The sequence below is a fragment of the Thamnophis sirtalis genome, unplaced genomic scaffold, assembly GCF_051295495.1.
Source record: "Thamnophis sirtalis isolate CommonGarterSnake01/CBP01778 unplaced genomic scaffold, rThaSir2_p1.2 scaffold_6, whole genome shotgun sequence".
Lineage (NCBI taxonomy): Eukaryota > Metazoa > Chordata > Lepidosauria > Squamata > Natricidae > Thamnophis > Thamnophis sirtalis.
The window spans coordinates 124542102-124559840 of NW_028261386.1; the positions used below are offsets into that span (position 1 = coordinate 124542102).

The 17739-nt window shown below is 38.6% G+C and overlaps 1 protein-coding gene across 3 annotated transcripts in view; it reads right to left on the reverse strand.

Moving 5' to 3' along the window:
* ADGRB3 (adhesion G protein-coupled receptor B3) overlaps nucleotides 1-17739 on the reverse strand; it is a 549324-nt gene that overhangs the window by 53259 nt on the left and 478326 nt on the right. For 2 of the 3 annotated variants that reach the window (XM_087718919.1, XM_087718920.1), the window contains exons 20-25: nucleotides 16424-16574; nucleotides 14881-14950; nucleotides 10786-10852; nucleotides 5692-5777; nucleotides 980-1078; nucleotides 444-615 (exon numbers count right to left, since the gene is read on the reverse strand). In XM_087718919.1, the coding sequence (XP_087575045.1) occupies nucleotides 444-615; nucleotides 980-1078; nucleotides 5692-5777; nucleotides 10786-10852; nucleotides 14881-14950; nucleotides 16424-16574 (645 nt within the window). The remainder of the gene's footprint in view (nucleotides 1-443; nucleotides 616-979; nucleotides 1079-5691; nucleotides 5778-10785; nucleotides 10853-14880; nucleotides 14951-16423; nucleotides 16575-17739) is intronic. The other variant, XM_087718921.1, reaches the window with a different exon arrangement.

Here is a 17739-nt window from a genome sequence, read left to right on the forward strand (position 1 = left end):
CAGATAAACTATAGGAGGTGGTGCTTTTTTTGCTGTCATAGTTCTGCTCATTGTGGATCAACTCAACACTGAGTACAACAAGAGTTATAGTCTTGACCTCTTATGTGTAACCTCTTATGTGGGACTAACTATCATTTCAAGGATAGTTAGATTGGTTGATTGAAGTCAGATGCTTAGGAATGGCACTTATATACCGCTACACAATGCTTTACAGCCCTCTCTAAGCGGTTTAGATATTTCCCTCCCAACAATCTAGGTCCTCATTTTACCAACCTTGAGCCTGAGTCAAAATCGAACTCCTGGCAGTGAGCAGTGAGTTGACTTTCAATATTGCATTCTAACCACTGTGGTGCCAACAGCTCAGGAAGCATCCTGGGTTGTTGTAAAATGTCATCGCAATAGAAGTTTTGGAAGACAAGGGAGAGCAGGAAGTGATTTCTTACCTCCCTTCGGAGAATGCAGTGAACCATGACAATGACTAACCCTTGCAATGAATCAAATACAGCAAAGAGTATCTGAAATAAAATGGACCGCTTGTCAGTCATTGCCAGAACTGCCGACATCCATGTGAGAGCCAGGAGCGGTAGAACCACACAGGAACTCCACAGCGATGCCCTAAACAGGGGCAGAGAGGGGGGAAAAAAAACAGTGACAAGAAGATTGTAGGACTATTGAAACAACAACAAAAAAGCCAACTTTAGAGAGACAGGCATATCCAAATATATAAATCTTATTTAAGGATGGCAACATTTTTTTTAAAAATGTGAAAACCCATGACATTATATTAGTTATTAGAAAAACTAACATTGTAAAATATTACCCAGCTGAATTATAAGGTGCGGTTGCCATTTTCCCTTTTTTTTAAACAATTAATTATGTTCAATATTAGCAGTTTTAATCTTTCATCACTGTAGCATTTTTTTTTTCACATGCACTGCATAAGATTTGTAACAAGAAGATGTAAATGATTAGGACTAACATGGCATTACTGGCGGTGGTAGCTGACAAAGCTGTTGTTGAAACTACTCCACACTTGGCACATTTGAGCGTCAAACCGCTATGAGGCTCACTCATCTGACTGCAAACAAACAGAACACCCACAAAAAAGAACACAATATTGAATTTTTGGTCACTGCTGAAATTTAGCTTTTCAAATATGACGTCATGCAAGAAAAAAAAATATAGCAAGTTGACTTATTCAGGGTGAAACACTCTTGATTGATTTTAAGCCTATATAGAAAACCATACGTTAAAAAAAAAATTTACACATCGAAAACATGTTCATTCTATTGGGGGAGGGAAAGGCTTCATTTTTTTTTAAAAAAAGATTTTATTGGTAAAAAGAAAATACAACATCCATAACTTGTAACAAACAATACAACTACATTTCGAGATATTCCCATACTATCAAATCATTATAAACATCAAAGGTTAGGTATCTTTCCCTCCCTCTTTTCTTCCCTCCCCCCTTACTTCCTTCTCCCCTGCCTTCCCTCCTTTCTTTTCTCCTTTTCTCCTTTCCTTCCCCCTCCTTTCCCTCCCTCTATCCCCCCCTCCTTCACACATACCTTCCCTCCTTCCCTGCCTCTTTCCCTCCTCCTTCCTTTTCTCTTAATCTCCCTCCTTTCCTCCCTCCTTCCCTCCTTCCTTTCAACTCTCCTTCTCTCTTTCTTTCCCTCCCTCTTTCCCTCTTTACTACCCTCTCTTCTTCCCTCCCTCCTTCCTCCCCCAGTTTCTTCTCTTTCTTCTCTCCTTCTTTCTTCCCACCTTCTTTCCCTTCTCTTCTTTCTCTTCCTCCTCTTTATCCTTCCCCCCTTCTTCTGCCTTTCCTATTCCTCTCCTTTCTCCTCTCCATCCTGACTTCCCTACTGTCCTCCCTTCCTCCCTTCTAACCTTTATTACATTTGCATATTTTCCTCTGCTGAGGACAACCTGGTTCTCTGGAAAGGCTTCATTTCATCCAAGGTCTAATTCTCCCATTTGGTAATGTTTGAAGCCTGCCCTGCCCCAATCGTCATAGATAAATGTTCTATTGATCACACTGAAGGAAACATGCATGTGAAAGGTTAAGACAAACAACAGAATGGTTCCTCTAATCAGACCATTCGGGAAGAATAAGGATTTGCTCTTAATCAAGTAATGGAGCAGATTAAGAGGGCAAAAATACATTACACACATTTCCACTGAAATTGGAACATGCCCCTGAACGAGTACGGTTCTGTCAATCTATCATGGGAATGTATGAAATGGCTTTCCCTCTGAAATTAAGTTAATGCTGGTCTGAATAGAGTTTGAAATGAATGAAATTTAATGAAAGTGTTAATTCAGGCTAGAAATTTAATAAAACACAGTACAAAAGCATTAAGATTAACATATATTTATACAGATACTAGTACAGATTCTATATTGCAGCACCTAGCAGCTGCTTCTAGTCTATTTTCACTGTTTTTTATGACAAATTCATTATCTTTGCTATTTTTATCCTTCTATTCATCTTAATTTATTTCTATGATGGAAGTTTTTTTTTTAAGCCAGTTAAAGTAGTTATTATTACATACTGAAGACAAAAGAAGAACATTAAAAAAAAATATTCAACTGACTTGTAAAATATTGCACTTTCCAACCCCTTTAGTTATAATAATTTATAGTTTTATTTTAAAGCCATAGAATGAAATAAAAAGGTTCTTCTGAAGCAGAAGGTACAGTTTTTTTTAAAAAAAGAAACAATGCATCACTTATTTCTAGAACAAATCATACAAATAAAGCACACAAATGAAGTGGAAAGTATTCAGATTTTCATTTGATTTGTACACATAAACATGGTGTGGGAAATGAGAATCTTACACAATGGTAATTTTTATTTTCAGGTTTGTTTTGTTCAAAGCTACATAAAAGCATATATAAAAGAAAATAAATAAATAAATGTTGTGTACAGTATATGGAACATGACGATGTAGACTAAACATTCTTGCACTGTGATATGTTGAAAATTGATATTAACTTTGATAACTTTAATAATTTGATATCTATCCACTAATTCATACTTCTCAACTTACAAGTGAATGAAACCTGTCTGTATACAAATTCTGCTTCTTTACAAAAAAAATTCAGTGTGGTTCACAGCTTTAAAATGTGCACAAAATGAGTGTATGTATGTATGTGTGTGTGTGTCTCTCTCTGTGCCCTTAGTGAATATAACAAATTGTACATTACAAACAAAAAAATGCAAACAAAAATAGATTCAAAAAGCAAAATATATTTATCCAGACTTTTTGAAATGTTTGCAAAGTTTCCAAACTCATATACAATTTTCAAAAGAAATTTACAGCTGAGAAAATAAAAATGGGAGCAGAATTGAAGTGAACAGTTGTTCCCATTCTTACTGTTATAGACAACCCTGCTTTCTACAGGAACATTGATCAACTGATGCAAAAGAGGAGGTGACTGTTATGGAAGTCCATGTGGGTACAGCTGGCCAACTTCAGAATATTTGGAAGTTTAACCATTTCTCAATTTGATGAGGGGAAAACCCCTAGGAGACTGTGAAAGACTGGCTGGATTCAGAAAGCTATTTTATTAGATTAGTAAATATTCTTTAAAAAAATGCAACTATATCAAATGAAGCATTCCTAACCAATAACAAAACATCTCATAGTAGGATCCAACCAAAGTTAGTTCTTTTTTTTGGGGGGGGGTGTGTGATGTGATAAAGATGATGAAATATTGCTGATCAAGTATTTTGAGAGAAAAAGGAGCAGAGATGATGAAGCTAGTACCTATTCCTTTCAGAACAAGTGATTGACATAAATCTGGCTTCTTGCTCTATTCATTTATGAGTGTAGTTCTTGTATCAACAAGATAAGTACAAGATAGCCGAACATATACTCCCAAATTAAATTGGAATTAACAGGGCTAAATTTTGACTGGATAAAACTTGTGTTATGCAGCATTGCATTAATGGACCGGTGATACTCAAAAACATTTCAGATAGAGAAAATTTAAAGGAAATCACAGAAATGTGAAAGGTAGCATTATAGATTTTTATCAATTACACCAGAGAAAAATTAAAAAAAATCGAAAAGAACAACATGCACATAGTCACACACACAAAATTTGACATCTATTCAAATTCATCACATCTGAGCTCAGCCTAGTGGGGGGGTGGGGAAAATAGGGCAATCCATTCTTCTTAATAGCAAAGGAAGGCTGCAACAACATTCTTCCGAGAAAATCTTGGAATGCCCCAAAATAAAGCATTATAGGTGGAATTTTTGATTTGTATGTGAAGAAATGCCTTGGCTTAAACGCATAGATTCTGAAATTGGTAAATGCAGGTGGGGGAGTCATTTTTCATGACCTCTTCTTGCCCCTGAAGCTTTCTGTCTATTTTGGAACAATAAAGGAATGGGAGGAGTAAAAGTAAATTGACAAAATTTCCTCACTATCATCTCCTGTGAATGAAAATCTCTGAAAAGCACAGACTCATCCTTCCACTTAAGTGCTAAGAGCACAGAATCCCACCGAGGTGGGAAAAGAAGAATGAAACAGAATGAGGGCATGTAGAAATGATATGAGTCAAATTTAGACTACGGTAATCATCTTTTCCCTATTTCTCTAAGAACAAATACTGGCATTGGGACTAGAACTAGCAATGATGACACCTACCAGTTTGAGTAATGAAACATTTGCAAGCAAACAACCAAGCTCAGAGAATACCCCTGAGGATAAATATAAGTTTTTATATTCATTTAACAGACTTTCGAATCCCAACGTCACTTGCACCTTGGAGATGCAATAACTAGACCGTCTTCTGCCACATACCTCCCAGCGTCCAATAAGAGCTCACAGGATGGGCCTTCTCCGGGTGCCGTCGACTAGATAATGTCATCTGGCGGCTCCTCGGGGGAAGGGCCTTCTCTGTAGCTGCCCCGGCCCTATGGAACGATCTACCCCCAGAGATCCAGACCCTCCCCATTCTCGCGGCCTTCCGGAAGTCTATTAAGACCTGGCTTTTCCAGCAGGCCTGGGGCTGTTGACCTCTTGAATGAGGTTCAGCCCCACTAAGGTTGAGTGCATGTTGTGTCTTTTAACTTGCCTTGTCTTTCTTTAAAAAAAAATTAGTACTCTTTTAAATTGTTTTTATGTAAGCCGCCCGGAGTCCTTCGGGATTGGGCGGCATATAAATTTATTTTTTAAAAAAACTAGAGAAAACAAGAGACACTAATGCTTAGCTTGCTTGCTTAGTAATATGCCTAATTCTTCTTGATTCATAACCCATAAGTAATCACACAAATGACCTAGTTCTAATACTTTTTTAAAATCTTAGAATGCTTCTGGCGTTTCTAATAATGGATTTTTCCCCACTAATCAAAATTATATAATTCTAAATACTCAACTTGTAGAAAACCAAGGAAAATTTCAAAGCATGGACATGCATAGTTATTCACTTGCCCCCATACCACACTTTTTAACTTAATACAACTGTACTTGTGTTTTATTATTTTTCTGTTGCTCAGTCACATTTCATCAGGAAAAATAAGGTCAACATCAATTTGAAGATGAATAGAACTGGAAGTTAAATTAAGAGAAAAAGGCTCAAAGTGAAATTAAATAAAAATACATGTGGTGACTCTAACAATCGATAGACAGAATTTAGTAATACATCATTGATACATTTCAACTTTTGCTTACCCAGCTCTGTGTTTGAGTTTTTTATCTAGGATTCCATCTCTGGAAACTAGTTTATTAAACACAAGGATGCCAATCACCATGTTGACCTGTTAAATATGAAACAAACAAACAAAAAGTAACAGTTGCCCCTTTAATGACACTGAATGAAACATTAACCTTAATACATTTGGTATAAATTTAAAGAAAGAGGAACAACAATTTAGATCCTATATCTCAGCATCTGTGACTCTTACAAAGCAAAGAGATTCAAGGATTGCATTCAGGAGAGAACTAGCTATTTCAGAAAGATGCCATGCCCTCTAAATCAGCCAATAAATGTGATCCTTGCCTGTAGTATCCAAGATAAACCTGGATGTTTATAGTCCTCAGTGGTAACCTTCTATTAGCATTTGATATAAATGGGTATACACCAGGGGTGGGTTCCTGCCAGTTCTAACTTCTTCTATAGAAGAGGTTCCACAAATCTACAGTGCTGTTTAGAACCGGTTCCAGCTCCCTCCCCCCGCCCGTCCACACATCATCAAGATGAAGAGTGAGAGGAAGACTTCTGGGAGTTGAAGTCCACAAGTCTTAAAGCTGTCAAGTTTGAACACCCCTAGGGTTTTTTTTCCTAAAGGGTTAGGGGTGCAAGGATCTTGTAACTTGACAGCTTTAAGACTTGTGTGCTTCAAATGCCAGAGTTTCTGAGCCAACATTTTGATTGCTAAGCAAGAGCATTGTTAAGTGAGTTTCACCACGTTTTACAAGTTGGCCACGCCCACCCGGTCACATGGCTGGCAAGCCACTCCCACCCAGTCATATGGCTGGCAAGCCACTCCTACCAGGTAACATGGCCGACAAGCCACTCCCACAAAGCAGGCCACACCTACAGAAGAGGTTCTAAAATTTTTTGAAACCCAGCACTGGTATACACATACTATAACACATATACAGAAATATAACTATATGACACTGAGCAATATAGAATTCTGCTTGTCTGTTTTGCACTGTTAGGTTCAGACTGGACATCAAACTATAATTATAATATAATTTTATGGGAACAGGATAGGAAGGATCACAGTTCACATGTTTTGCATGCAAAAAGGGGAAATAGTCGGTCTTGAATATCTCCAGATTCTAGGAGCAAATGGGATAAAAAGATGTCTAATAACATTATAATTCTATTGGGAATACAATTTTTGAATAAGATCAAATTCATTAATTCCGCAAACATGCATATGCAAAGATTACCTGAGAAATGAATCCTGTTTAACTCAGATTTACTTTTATTTAGACAAATATTGAGTTACACTGTTCATTGAAGTTTATCTACTTAGAAGGAGTTTAGAGCATAAATAAATAAAAAAAATCATAAATTCCAGGGTTTCAAAGTGGCTCTGTTTTGCATGCCCTTGAAACCTCTCTATGCAAAAGTCAAAAAATTGCTGGCAGTTTCCTGTGATTTAAAGCAAGAAACACAAAGAAATTGTAGTCTACACTCTAAAATAAGATAATGTACTTTTACAAATGCATGCATGTCTCTGAACAAAGGAAAAACAATAAATTCTGGTTCCATGTGTGTATCTGACATGATTCCTGCCATTTAGGTCATCAAATCACCCACTGATACTATGTATCAGTTGCTTGCCCTAATCTAGAGGAATTATGAAGGAAAGATGAATTTATAGCAACATTCTTACAATAATTCATTAGGCTGAGGTAAAGCAGAGTTTAGCTCAAGATCTCATCTAATCCATTTCGCAGCCAATGCTGATTCGTTAAGAGAACCCTGGCTAATTGAGATATATATCACATTTAAGCTGCAAGCTTGGTTATCAAGGGGTTCAGAAGTCTAATTTTAATTTTTAAACCAATATAGTTTATTGAGTTACTGAGGGTTTTTTATTTTGTCATCATAGATCAGAAATTCTCATGAACCCTCTTCTGAGTTATATTAAGTTATTCTTCCAAAGATATATTGTTTATGAAAACTTTCCAGTATGTTTCCAATACATTTCAGCGCATTCAAACATCACAATCAATCTGTTTTGGACTGACCATTAAATTTAATACTATGCAGCTAAGTTCTAACTGGACCTTACCTCATAAAGGTTTCATTAATTCAGCTGGGATACATAAAGATCTCAATAATTTAGTTATCTAAAATCTTTGAAAAATCATGGTTGCTCATAAAGTTTACAGCCCCTACTTTGCCCAACGTTATGAGCCAGCTGCGTGACTGAGATGCTGACACTTCACACTCCTTGGCACATTACACTTTTATACACAGGAGACTGCCAATGACAAAAGTAACACCTTTATTTAAGAGTGTGATATTTTTACTTTGGCTTTACACTAAGAGTCTATTCATTTTCCTTGTTTGTATAAACTTCTGTACAACTGTGAAAGGAAGAAAAAAAAATTTTAATTTTTTTTTACTGTCTATTGAAAATAATCTGATGGCCATAATAGATGTATAATCCTTGGATGTCTTGATAAGACCATGTAGGATTTAAAACATGAATATAGTAGGATGTTTGAAATGAGGTCATGTAGTTTGAGAGAGAGAGAGAGGGAGGGAGGGAGGGGGAGAGAGAGGGAGAGGGAGAGAGAGAGAATGGGAGAGAGAGAGGGAGAGAGTGGGAGAGAGAGAGGGAGGGAGATGGAGAGAGAGGGAGAGAGAGAGAATGGGAGAGAGAGAGAGAGGGAGATGGAGAGGGAGAGAGTGGGAGAGAGAGTGAGTGAGTGAGTGAGTGAGAGAGAGAGGGAGGGAGAGAGAGAGAGAGTGGGAGAGAGAATGAGTGAGTGAGAGAGGGAGGGAGGGAGAGAGAGTGAGTGAGAGAGAGAGTTAACACATTTACAGGAGTATCCTGTGTACCCCCTTATCCTTTTAATATTTGGATGGTTCCAATCTTCTACTCACTGCCACTGATCCAATAAAGAAGGTAAAATTAAAATATGTGATTTAAAGATCAGAGAAGATGGCAGAAGATGGATGAATGTGCTTTCACTCTATATCAGTTACATATGTAACTGGTACCCAAAGAAGTGATAGTTGGGCATCCCATGGAAAACCCTGGATGCAGAGGGCTCTACTATAACTCTTTTCCTGCATCTCTGCCAAGAGAAGATATAACCTGAAGAAGGATGGGAGATGTCAAGGAAGCTGATATCTTTAGGTGGAGCCAGTGATGGAATGCCAGGAGTGCTGTTTTGTCAGCTAAATTCAAGCAGCATTTTTACATAACCCTGAAATGACTATGCCCTATGGTCTAGTCACACAAACAATTACTCACCATTTTGCTCTGTGTACTTGGAGACTTAAGCACATGAAAACTAGGTGATTTTGCTGAGATAACTGTTACCTTTTCACAGGCTGCTATTTGTGTTCAGATTGCCCTTTGCTCAGGAGTGGCTGAAACTCTCTCTGTGCATTGGATCGCTTCATAATAAGCCTCTTATTTACAGCTGTATATACGCTAACCCAACACTCTGGAGCAAATGCCTGTTGTTTGAATAAACTGACCTCTGGCCTCCATTCCAGATGGAATGGGCAAACCTTGTTTGTTTGATTGAATCTAGAGGACAAGAATAGTTTAATAGATCGACTCATTATCAAGTTTATGTCATAAACAAAATAAAGTAGATTTTTTTTTCACTAATTAAAAGAGCAAGGCTCCTATTCAAAAGCAGCGAGTTCAGACGTCATCTCCCTTATTCCCATGATGACAGAAGATTATGGAATTTAAAGTCTAATAGTTTTGGGTGGCACCTGACTGAGGAAAGACGTTCTGAAAGGTATGGACAGAAATTTATTAAGGTGGGAATGTTTGTTTTTGTAATTAAAGTCTTCGGTATAAACATAATTTCGTAATGCAAGAAATAAGTCATACTTTTATTCTAAGTATTCTAATATTTTTTTTTATAGATTTTAATCTCATACTAGTGGTGGGTTGCAGACGGTACGTCCCGGTACGAGCGTACCGGATCCTGACCGGGACATGGGTACCGTTCTGGTACAGTGCTCCGGAGGGCCCACCCATCCAGCCATGCGCCTTACCTGTGCTTTAAGCTTTTGGCGCTTCTACGCACATGCATGGGATGTATGGCGCCTGCGCGACACTCCATCGAGCAGCTGGAGCGTTGCGGAGGCTTGCGGAAGCGTCACTTGACGCTACAACGCATGCACCTGCTATATGTGTGTCTGTGTGCTGCACGCATGCCTGTGGGTGACTCTGGGGCTGTTCCAACCGTAGAGGTTGGGACGGAATCTGGAATCCTCCACTGTCTCATACAGAAAAAAATAATACACAATCCTATTTCACAAATAAAACTGCAAACGTATTAAATATATAAAAATATGCAAAGCTTATAAAGGGGAAGGAGAGAAGAAAGGAGGGAAGGAAGGAAGGAGAGAAGGAGAGAAGAAAGGAGGGAAGGAAGGAGGGAATGTAGGAGAGAAGGAAGGGGGGAAGGAAGGAGGAAAGGAAGGGGGAAAGGAAGGAGAGAAGGAGAAAAGAAAGGAGGGAAGGAAGGAAGGAGGGAAGGAAGGAGGGAAGGAGGGAAGGGGAAGGAGGGAGGGAAGGAAGGAGGGAAGGAAGGGGAGTAGGAGAGAAGAAAGGAGGGAAGGAAGGAGGGAATGTAGGAGAGAAGGAAGGGGGGAAGGAAGGAGGAAAGGAAGGGGAAAGGAAGGAGAGAAGGAGAAAAGAAAGGAGGGAAGGAAGGAAGGAGGGAGGGAAGGAAGGAGGGAAGGAGAGAAGGAGGGAAGGGGAAGGAGGGAGGGAAGGAAGGAGGGAAGGAAGGGGAGTAGGAGAGAAGAAACGAGGGAAGGAAAGAGGGAGGGAGGGAAGAAGAAGTAGGACCGTTGAAATATAAGATGGATCTATGGGATGTTAAGAAAGCAATCTTCAAGTATATTGTCAACTGTAGGGAAAAATTGTTATAAATACATATTATTAATAACAGTTATGAGATCATAAACAAATTTTTAAAAAAGTATGTAATAAATGTATACAGTACAGTTGATACAAATAAAAAAGAATGCTCATCTATTTTTTTTTCTAATCTATTTTTCTTCATCTATTTATGACTATTAAAAATGTCAGAAATATTTACCAGAACAACAGCAGCTGCAGGTCCAACAAAAGCATACAGAAGTCCACCTTCAAGAGAGAGCCAGCAACTGGAAATATTAAAAAAGAACTAGTATAAATTAATAAGGTGTAGCATCTGTATGCTCATCCAGTGCAAAGCTTCACTGACTCCCCCTTTGCTAGATTTCAAGGTGCTTTCACCAAATATAGCAAGTATTATTTATTACATTTTCAGGCTAGCACATCTTAAAACAGTATTTTTTTAAAAAAATAATAATCCATTTTCACCACTCTTTTTAGAAATACAGAATATACAGAATTTCAATTATAAGAAAGACCTACACCGTAGCAAATGATAAGGTGTGGCACAGAAGAGAAAGCTTGCTAAACAGTATATAACCTAAATCAATCTCTGGTTCATAATATAATTGTTCCAGAATCACGTTTCACACTTTTAAAACCTGGTAAAGCAGCAACAGTCAGGAATTCAGTCTTGGAAAAAAATGCAATTCACTTCTAACTTCAATCACTTTTGAGATCAGTCTTGGGTTGTCTTGTGAACATAACCTTGCAATTTCACAGGAGTAATTTCCCACTGCCTTTTTCCAGATGTGTTTTCAACTTTCCAACTTTCTTGGTGGGCTCCTTTCCAAGTACTAAGGAGATCTGAGTTCAGGTTCAACTAAGCCAGGCTAAATGCTGCCATACAGTTCAGCCGAAACAACCACAGAACTTATATTGTTACAAAATACTGTTGGCACGTCTTAAGAAATCTGGGGCATTCTTTTATTCTGTGTGGAATAATTATATTTGAAGAAAAAAAATTCTTTTCGGTTTGTCATGAATTGGCAGAAGGACTCTCTGTCCTTTTTTTTTTTAAAATCGCCCTTATTTTGATTAAACAGTTTTTGAGGTATGACAGTTTGAAGAAAATATTGGTTTTCTTTAAAGAAGCTTTTATAAGGAGAGGATGGGAAGGTTTTTAAAAACAGCCTTTAAAATTCCCATTCCAGGGCTAATCCACCATATATTAAAATATCTTTTAAGGGTTTCAACCAATGAAGACTTTAAAGCAGTGTTTTTCAACTTTGGCAACTCTTAAGATGTACGGACTTCAACTCCCCATGCTTGCTGGGGAATTCTGGGAGTTGAAGTCCACATATCTTAGAATGACCAAGGTTAGGAAATCCTAAGGAGAATAACCACAAGTAAAAGGCAGGGCACACAAACTGATCTTGTTTCTTCTTCTTCTTCTTCTTCTTCTTCTTCTTCTTCTTCTTCTTCTTCTTCTTCTTCTTCTTCTTCTTCTTCTTCTCCTTCTCCTTCTCCTTCTCCTTCTCCTTCTTCTTCTTCCCTCACAACCCTTTCCAATCTTTCCCTCAGTCCACTGAAACAAGGATTGTATTGCTGGGAAATTGAGAGATGTAGTTCGAGTGCAAGATTCATTCACTTGCTTGGGACAATTCCCCAACTCTTTTACTGCAGTACATTTGGAAGAGGGAACAATATTGAGGCCAAAAACAAAGGATGAGAAAGATCCATTGTGTTTCATTTCCAAAGAACAAGGGATACCATCTTAAGTACATTTGGTAAGTTAACAGCAAACCTATCCATGTTTGCTCAGAAAGCTCACTGCATTCGCTCAGTTGTTATCCCGGAAAGGTATATCTGAAATATAAGGCTGTAGCCTTGAATTTATTCCATATAAATATTTAAATAGCTCTTTGATGATAATTTACAATTCAGAACACTTCCTGACTTAAGACACCAAGGCATTAAATTAAAGTTATTAATGTGATGAAATCAGGCTAGTGAGTTGCGCAGAGCGCGTGTACCACTCTTCACAAAATAAGGAGCTGTTAATCCCTTTAAACTGAACGGTCTTTAGGGAGATACTGCATCTTCCCCATACTTTAGGAGCTGTCATTCCCTCATTTAGCAGCTGCAAATGTGGTGAGGGTCAGGTCGTTTTTCATCTCTGGCAAGAGTGGATGAAATAAGATCACTTCCCTCATATCTCTCTCTCTCCCTCCCTCTCCCTCTCCCTCCCTCCCATCTACCCACCCACCCATCCATCCAATGATGGATTAAGGCTCACTGGTGCCTTAAGCACTGACAAATCTTAGTGCCCCTCCTTTGTAGATACTGTACAAATCTTCATTTTTTCCCCCCTCAACTTTGTGGTGCCCCTTTTGGTGCCTGGTGACCAACTCTGCTCTAAAAGATCAGTATAAAACATAATCTCTAATATATTCCACCAAAAGAGCCGAGGTGGCGCAGTGGTTAGCGTGCAGTACTGCAGGCCACTTCAGCTGACTGTTATCTGCAGTTCAGTGGTTCTAATCTCACCGGCTCAAGGTTGACTCAGCCTTCCACCCTTCCCAAGTGGGTGAAATGAGGACCCAGACTGTGGGGGCGATATGCTGACTCTGTAAACCGCTTAGAGAGGGCTGAAAGCCCTATGAAGCGGTATATAAGTCTAACTGCTATTGCTATTGCTAAAAAACCACCCCAGACAAACCCAATGTGAAAAAAAAAAATCTATCTAAGCAGTCACTAGCCAATTGCAGTACATATCAAGCACCTGTTTTAAAATAAGTCTACTCATTGCCTTCTGGAACACTAGGACTATATATAGCTCCCAGCCTAATTTCAAAATCAGTTTTAGAAAAAGTCAGTTCCAGCCTCTGATAGAAGCTGTTCCTCCCTTCTCTGTAACTTGATCCTTTGAAGGAAGGCAGAGGAAGCTGTCAGAAAGACAGTTAAAAAGAGGAGTTGTGCTCCTACGTCTCCATCCACCCACCTAACAGATTAGCCCTGAAGAAATGATTCAGCCCTCAATTAAAAACTTAAAAAAATATTTTTTTTGACTAGAATTGATATAAGGTAGAGTCTTGACAAGCTTCTGATCCTTTACCAAAACCCAGAACATGAATAAATATCCAGATAAGTGCTGTTTTCATCCAAGGCTCCAAAAGCTGATGTGGATGTTTATTCATCAGTGGCTTCTAATGCTTTCAGTCTTAACTTCATCTATATTTGATAGGGTACTGGAATGAGTCCTCTTTCCATATTCACAATTATCTTTGCTCTGACTGCAAAGGGACCAAAATGTTCCACTTACAGTTTTCATAACAGTTAAGCCTTTTTCCTTCCACCCCAAACCTGGGAAACAACAATACAGCAAGAAACAAATGCTACACCAGTTACACAATGATTTACTCTTGCCTTTTTTTGACCTCTCACATTAAGTTATTTGATGTTGTTCGGTTGGCTTTTGCTTTGATTGTTGTGTAAGTCTACCCATTGGGGTTTGAAAATCAAGATGTAATGCTCAAAATGTAACGTCCCAACCAGTGGTGGGATTCAGTCAGTTTGCACCTATTCGGGAGAACCGGTTGTTAACTTTCTAAGCAGTTCGGAGAACTGGTTGTTGGAAGAAATCCCATTTTCTTTTTCCCCACTTTACAGGGCTAATCCTGTAAGGAAGGCAAGAAGGAAACATTCTGGTGTTGTTTCTAGCCTAATCTTTATTGCCCTGCTTACAGAAACTGCCTCTTCAGTTACCCTTATTACATTGTAACAGCTAAGGCAAAGCGCCCATCCGCGTGAGTGATGTTGAGTTGACCATACCCACCCTGTCACATGAACACTGAGCCCCGCCTACCCAGTTGGTCATTAAGGCAGAGAACCAGTTGTTAAATTATTTGAATCCCACCACTGGTCCCAACCAACAATAATTCAAGAAACCATGATTAAGCAAAATAATGGCTTATTGTATGGTGTTGTTCCAGTGCATGTTTCCTTTTCTTTAGGGTTATTGAAATTGAGTTTCCAGGCAAAGACAAGAATAACCGAAAGAAGCAGCTACTCATTCTATGATTTGTTGCTCATGAAGGTAAAAGCATGCCAAATTCTACAGAGAGCAATTGACTGTGTATGTTTATTTCCTGCCACACCTTCGTCAGAGAGATGGGGAACCATGGACTACTTTTAAAGACCCTCGGTGTCAATCCTAGATCTGAATACAGTCAAACAGTCAAATGCAGGCAATGTGGTAAAGAGGAATGTAGGAACTGTCCTTGAAAACAAGATATATTATGATAGAATGACTTACTATTGAGTCGTTCCATAGCCTTTAGTCTTGGTAAAACCTATTGATATGGCCACGACCAATGCTGGCAAACCTGCAAGAGAAATTCCAGTGTTATTTCCCTCTCTACATAATGATCTGCACATCTAAAGACCATCCTGCAAGAGATCTCATACCCGTATGGTGCCACAAAACCTGTGGTTGGGGTTTTTCATAAAATGAAACTTAGGCATACGGCTTCCCTATTCGTATCCCTTTTGTTTCTTATGTTAATTTGCCATGCCCCAGAAAACAAGACATTTTCCCCATTTTTTTTCCTAAGGCCATATTGCCCTTGTTTCTGAAAAAAACCCAACAACAACAGTAAAATGGGATTCCGAACTATTTTCTAATAAGATATTTTAAATAATATATAAAGAAGAGTATTCAGTATCACGAGTCAGGTGATAGAAAGGCTTTGGTATACAGCTAATTTATTGCAGCGGATCATTACAGTGTCTAACTATACCCACAAGAACAAGCAACTAAAGTTGGGAGACTTTGTGATCGATTCTGAAGAAGTGGTTTTTTGGAAGTCATGACAGTACAAGGGCAGCCTTTCTCAGCTATTACTTAAATAATTAAGATGTACTTATTCTCAGCTCATTGATTTGTTCTTTATTTGGTTCCTATCTGTACTCTATTCTGGTGTGCAAATGGTGTTACCTGGGCCAGAAACCTCTTTCTTTGATCTGTTTGGTGGGCCTTAATGTCCATACGGTTTTTGGCTTTCAGGACATAGTTATAAGGGGTAAATAATTTCATCACTGTAAGATAAATAAGGTTGGATAAGGTTACCAAAGATGGGCTAAAAGAATTGAATGCAATGCATTCAAATTGTCTTTACCTCTTTGCTGCTCACTAGTGTTAATCTGGATTTTTGCATCCCTCATCTGGTAGCTCTAGGAATAGGTGACCTCCAGCTACAGTTTTACTGTGGCTATCACTAGAGTTTTTATAGAAGGGATTATTTGTGAGAATCACACTGCTTATTGCTTTTCATGCTTGGATGAGAAAAGCATGCTTTATGATACAAATTATATGGAAAGAATATTTTTACCAGCAATAACTCAAGTATATCCTTCACCTACCATTAACTTGTCAACTACTCCTGTTATCCCATCTTGCATTGTGACCAGTCCCATCACTAAAGCATTTGATATATTATATAATGAAGATACAGCATAAAAATGGATTGATTTTGATCACAGGGACTGTTATGCTTTGAAAAGTCTACATATTACCATCTTTACGGAAAATCTAAAGACAGTAAGTTATAGTATGATAAACTTTAGTAAACTATGGAGAATTCATTACCAGCCAGATCTGGAAGCAAATCAATGGAATTAAATAATATGCTTGCTTGCTATTCTATCAATATTCCAGTATTGATATTCAGTATAGGAACAGTACAATCTCCTTACTACCTGCCAAGATGCTTGAAACAAGCATTCATATTCCAAAGGTTATTCATGCAAAAACACTAAGCTGAAAAAGAAAAAAAATCAGCTGAATAACAGGAGCTCACCCCATCCAAGGCATAAAAAGCGTTTCCTTATGAGCCGCGTCCTAATTTTTCCAGTGACAGCCATGTATGACTGCCACGCTTCGGTTAAAACCCAACAAAAGGAGGCTAAGAAGAAGAAATGTAAAAATGCAGTGGTCGTGGTGCAAATATTCTGTAGACAAAGGGAAAAAAAAAAGAATTGTAGTGAAGGCTCAGAGAGAAGAATTAAAAGTTTACTTATTATTTATTTATTTATAGCAATAGCAGTAGACTTATATACCGCTTCATAGGGCTTTCAGCCCTCTCTAAGTGGTTTACAGAGAGTCAGCATATTGCCCCCAACAATCTGGGTCCTCATTTTACCCACCTCGGAAGGATGGAAGGCTGAGTCAACCCTGAGCCGGTGAGATTTGAACCGCTGAACTGCTGATCTAGCAGTAGCCTGCAGTGCCGCATTTAACCACTGCGCCACCTTGGCTCTATTTACACTCTGTTTACATTCCATTAGTCTGGCTTCTGCGTTCTTTAACCAGAGATGGACAACACATAATACTAAAGGAATTCTCATACAGATCTATAGCCAAAATACCGTATGTGTTTTTGGAAATAGTAGCCATAGTCTTACGGTAGAGAAAATGAAAATGCAGCAGTTGTTCATAAAATGATATTTTTCAAATGGGGACTTGGATAAAGTGATAGAGTGGGAAGAAGGCCTCTAAAGCTTCAAAAAGGAATATTATGCATGGTGCCAGATTGACCTTTATAGGATAATCAGTTGTCAAATTCCTTCCCTCTGAAACATCTTGTCTTAATAAGTCAAAATCACAAGCAGTGAGGGTTTAGATGGTGGAAGGCCTTAGAAATTTCCCTTCACAATGGAATGAGGTGCAAGTTAGTTCTGGTAGCAGTGGAATAGGTAAGGCACCTGTCAACTGGCTCACATTTGCCTGGGAACAATAGCGCACACCTTTGGTGCCCACTTTTGACCAATAGTATCCACATTTGGGGATCTATGTTAGCCAAATAACTTGTGGTTATTAGTGGTGACATGATTTTCTGATTGTAACCCTTTAAGACTCATAGCCTTAGAACAAATCCCTGCCCTTGCTGTCAAATTAAAGTCACAAGTGCCCTTTTTTCTGTAGCTATTAAAGACACATGGAACTTCTGCGTTAATTGGAATGCACTCCAGGTTCAACAAACCCCGAATTTCCCTGGGGCATCAAGACTGTCTGTCTGTCTGTCTTCCCCCTATGTGGAAGAAGTCAATCTCAGATTGAAACTCCCCATTCCCAAATTCGAGGCCCAGGGAAAGAGAGCACATTGCCAACCATTCA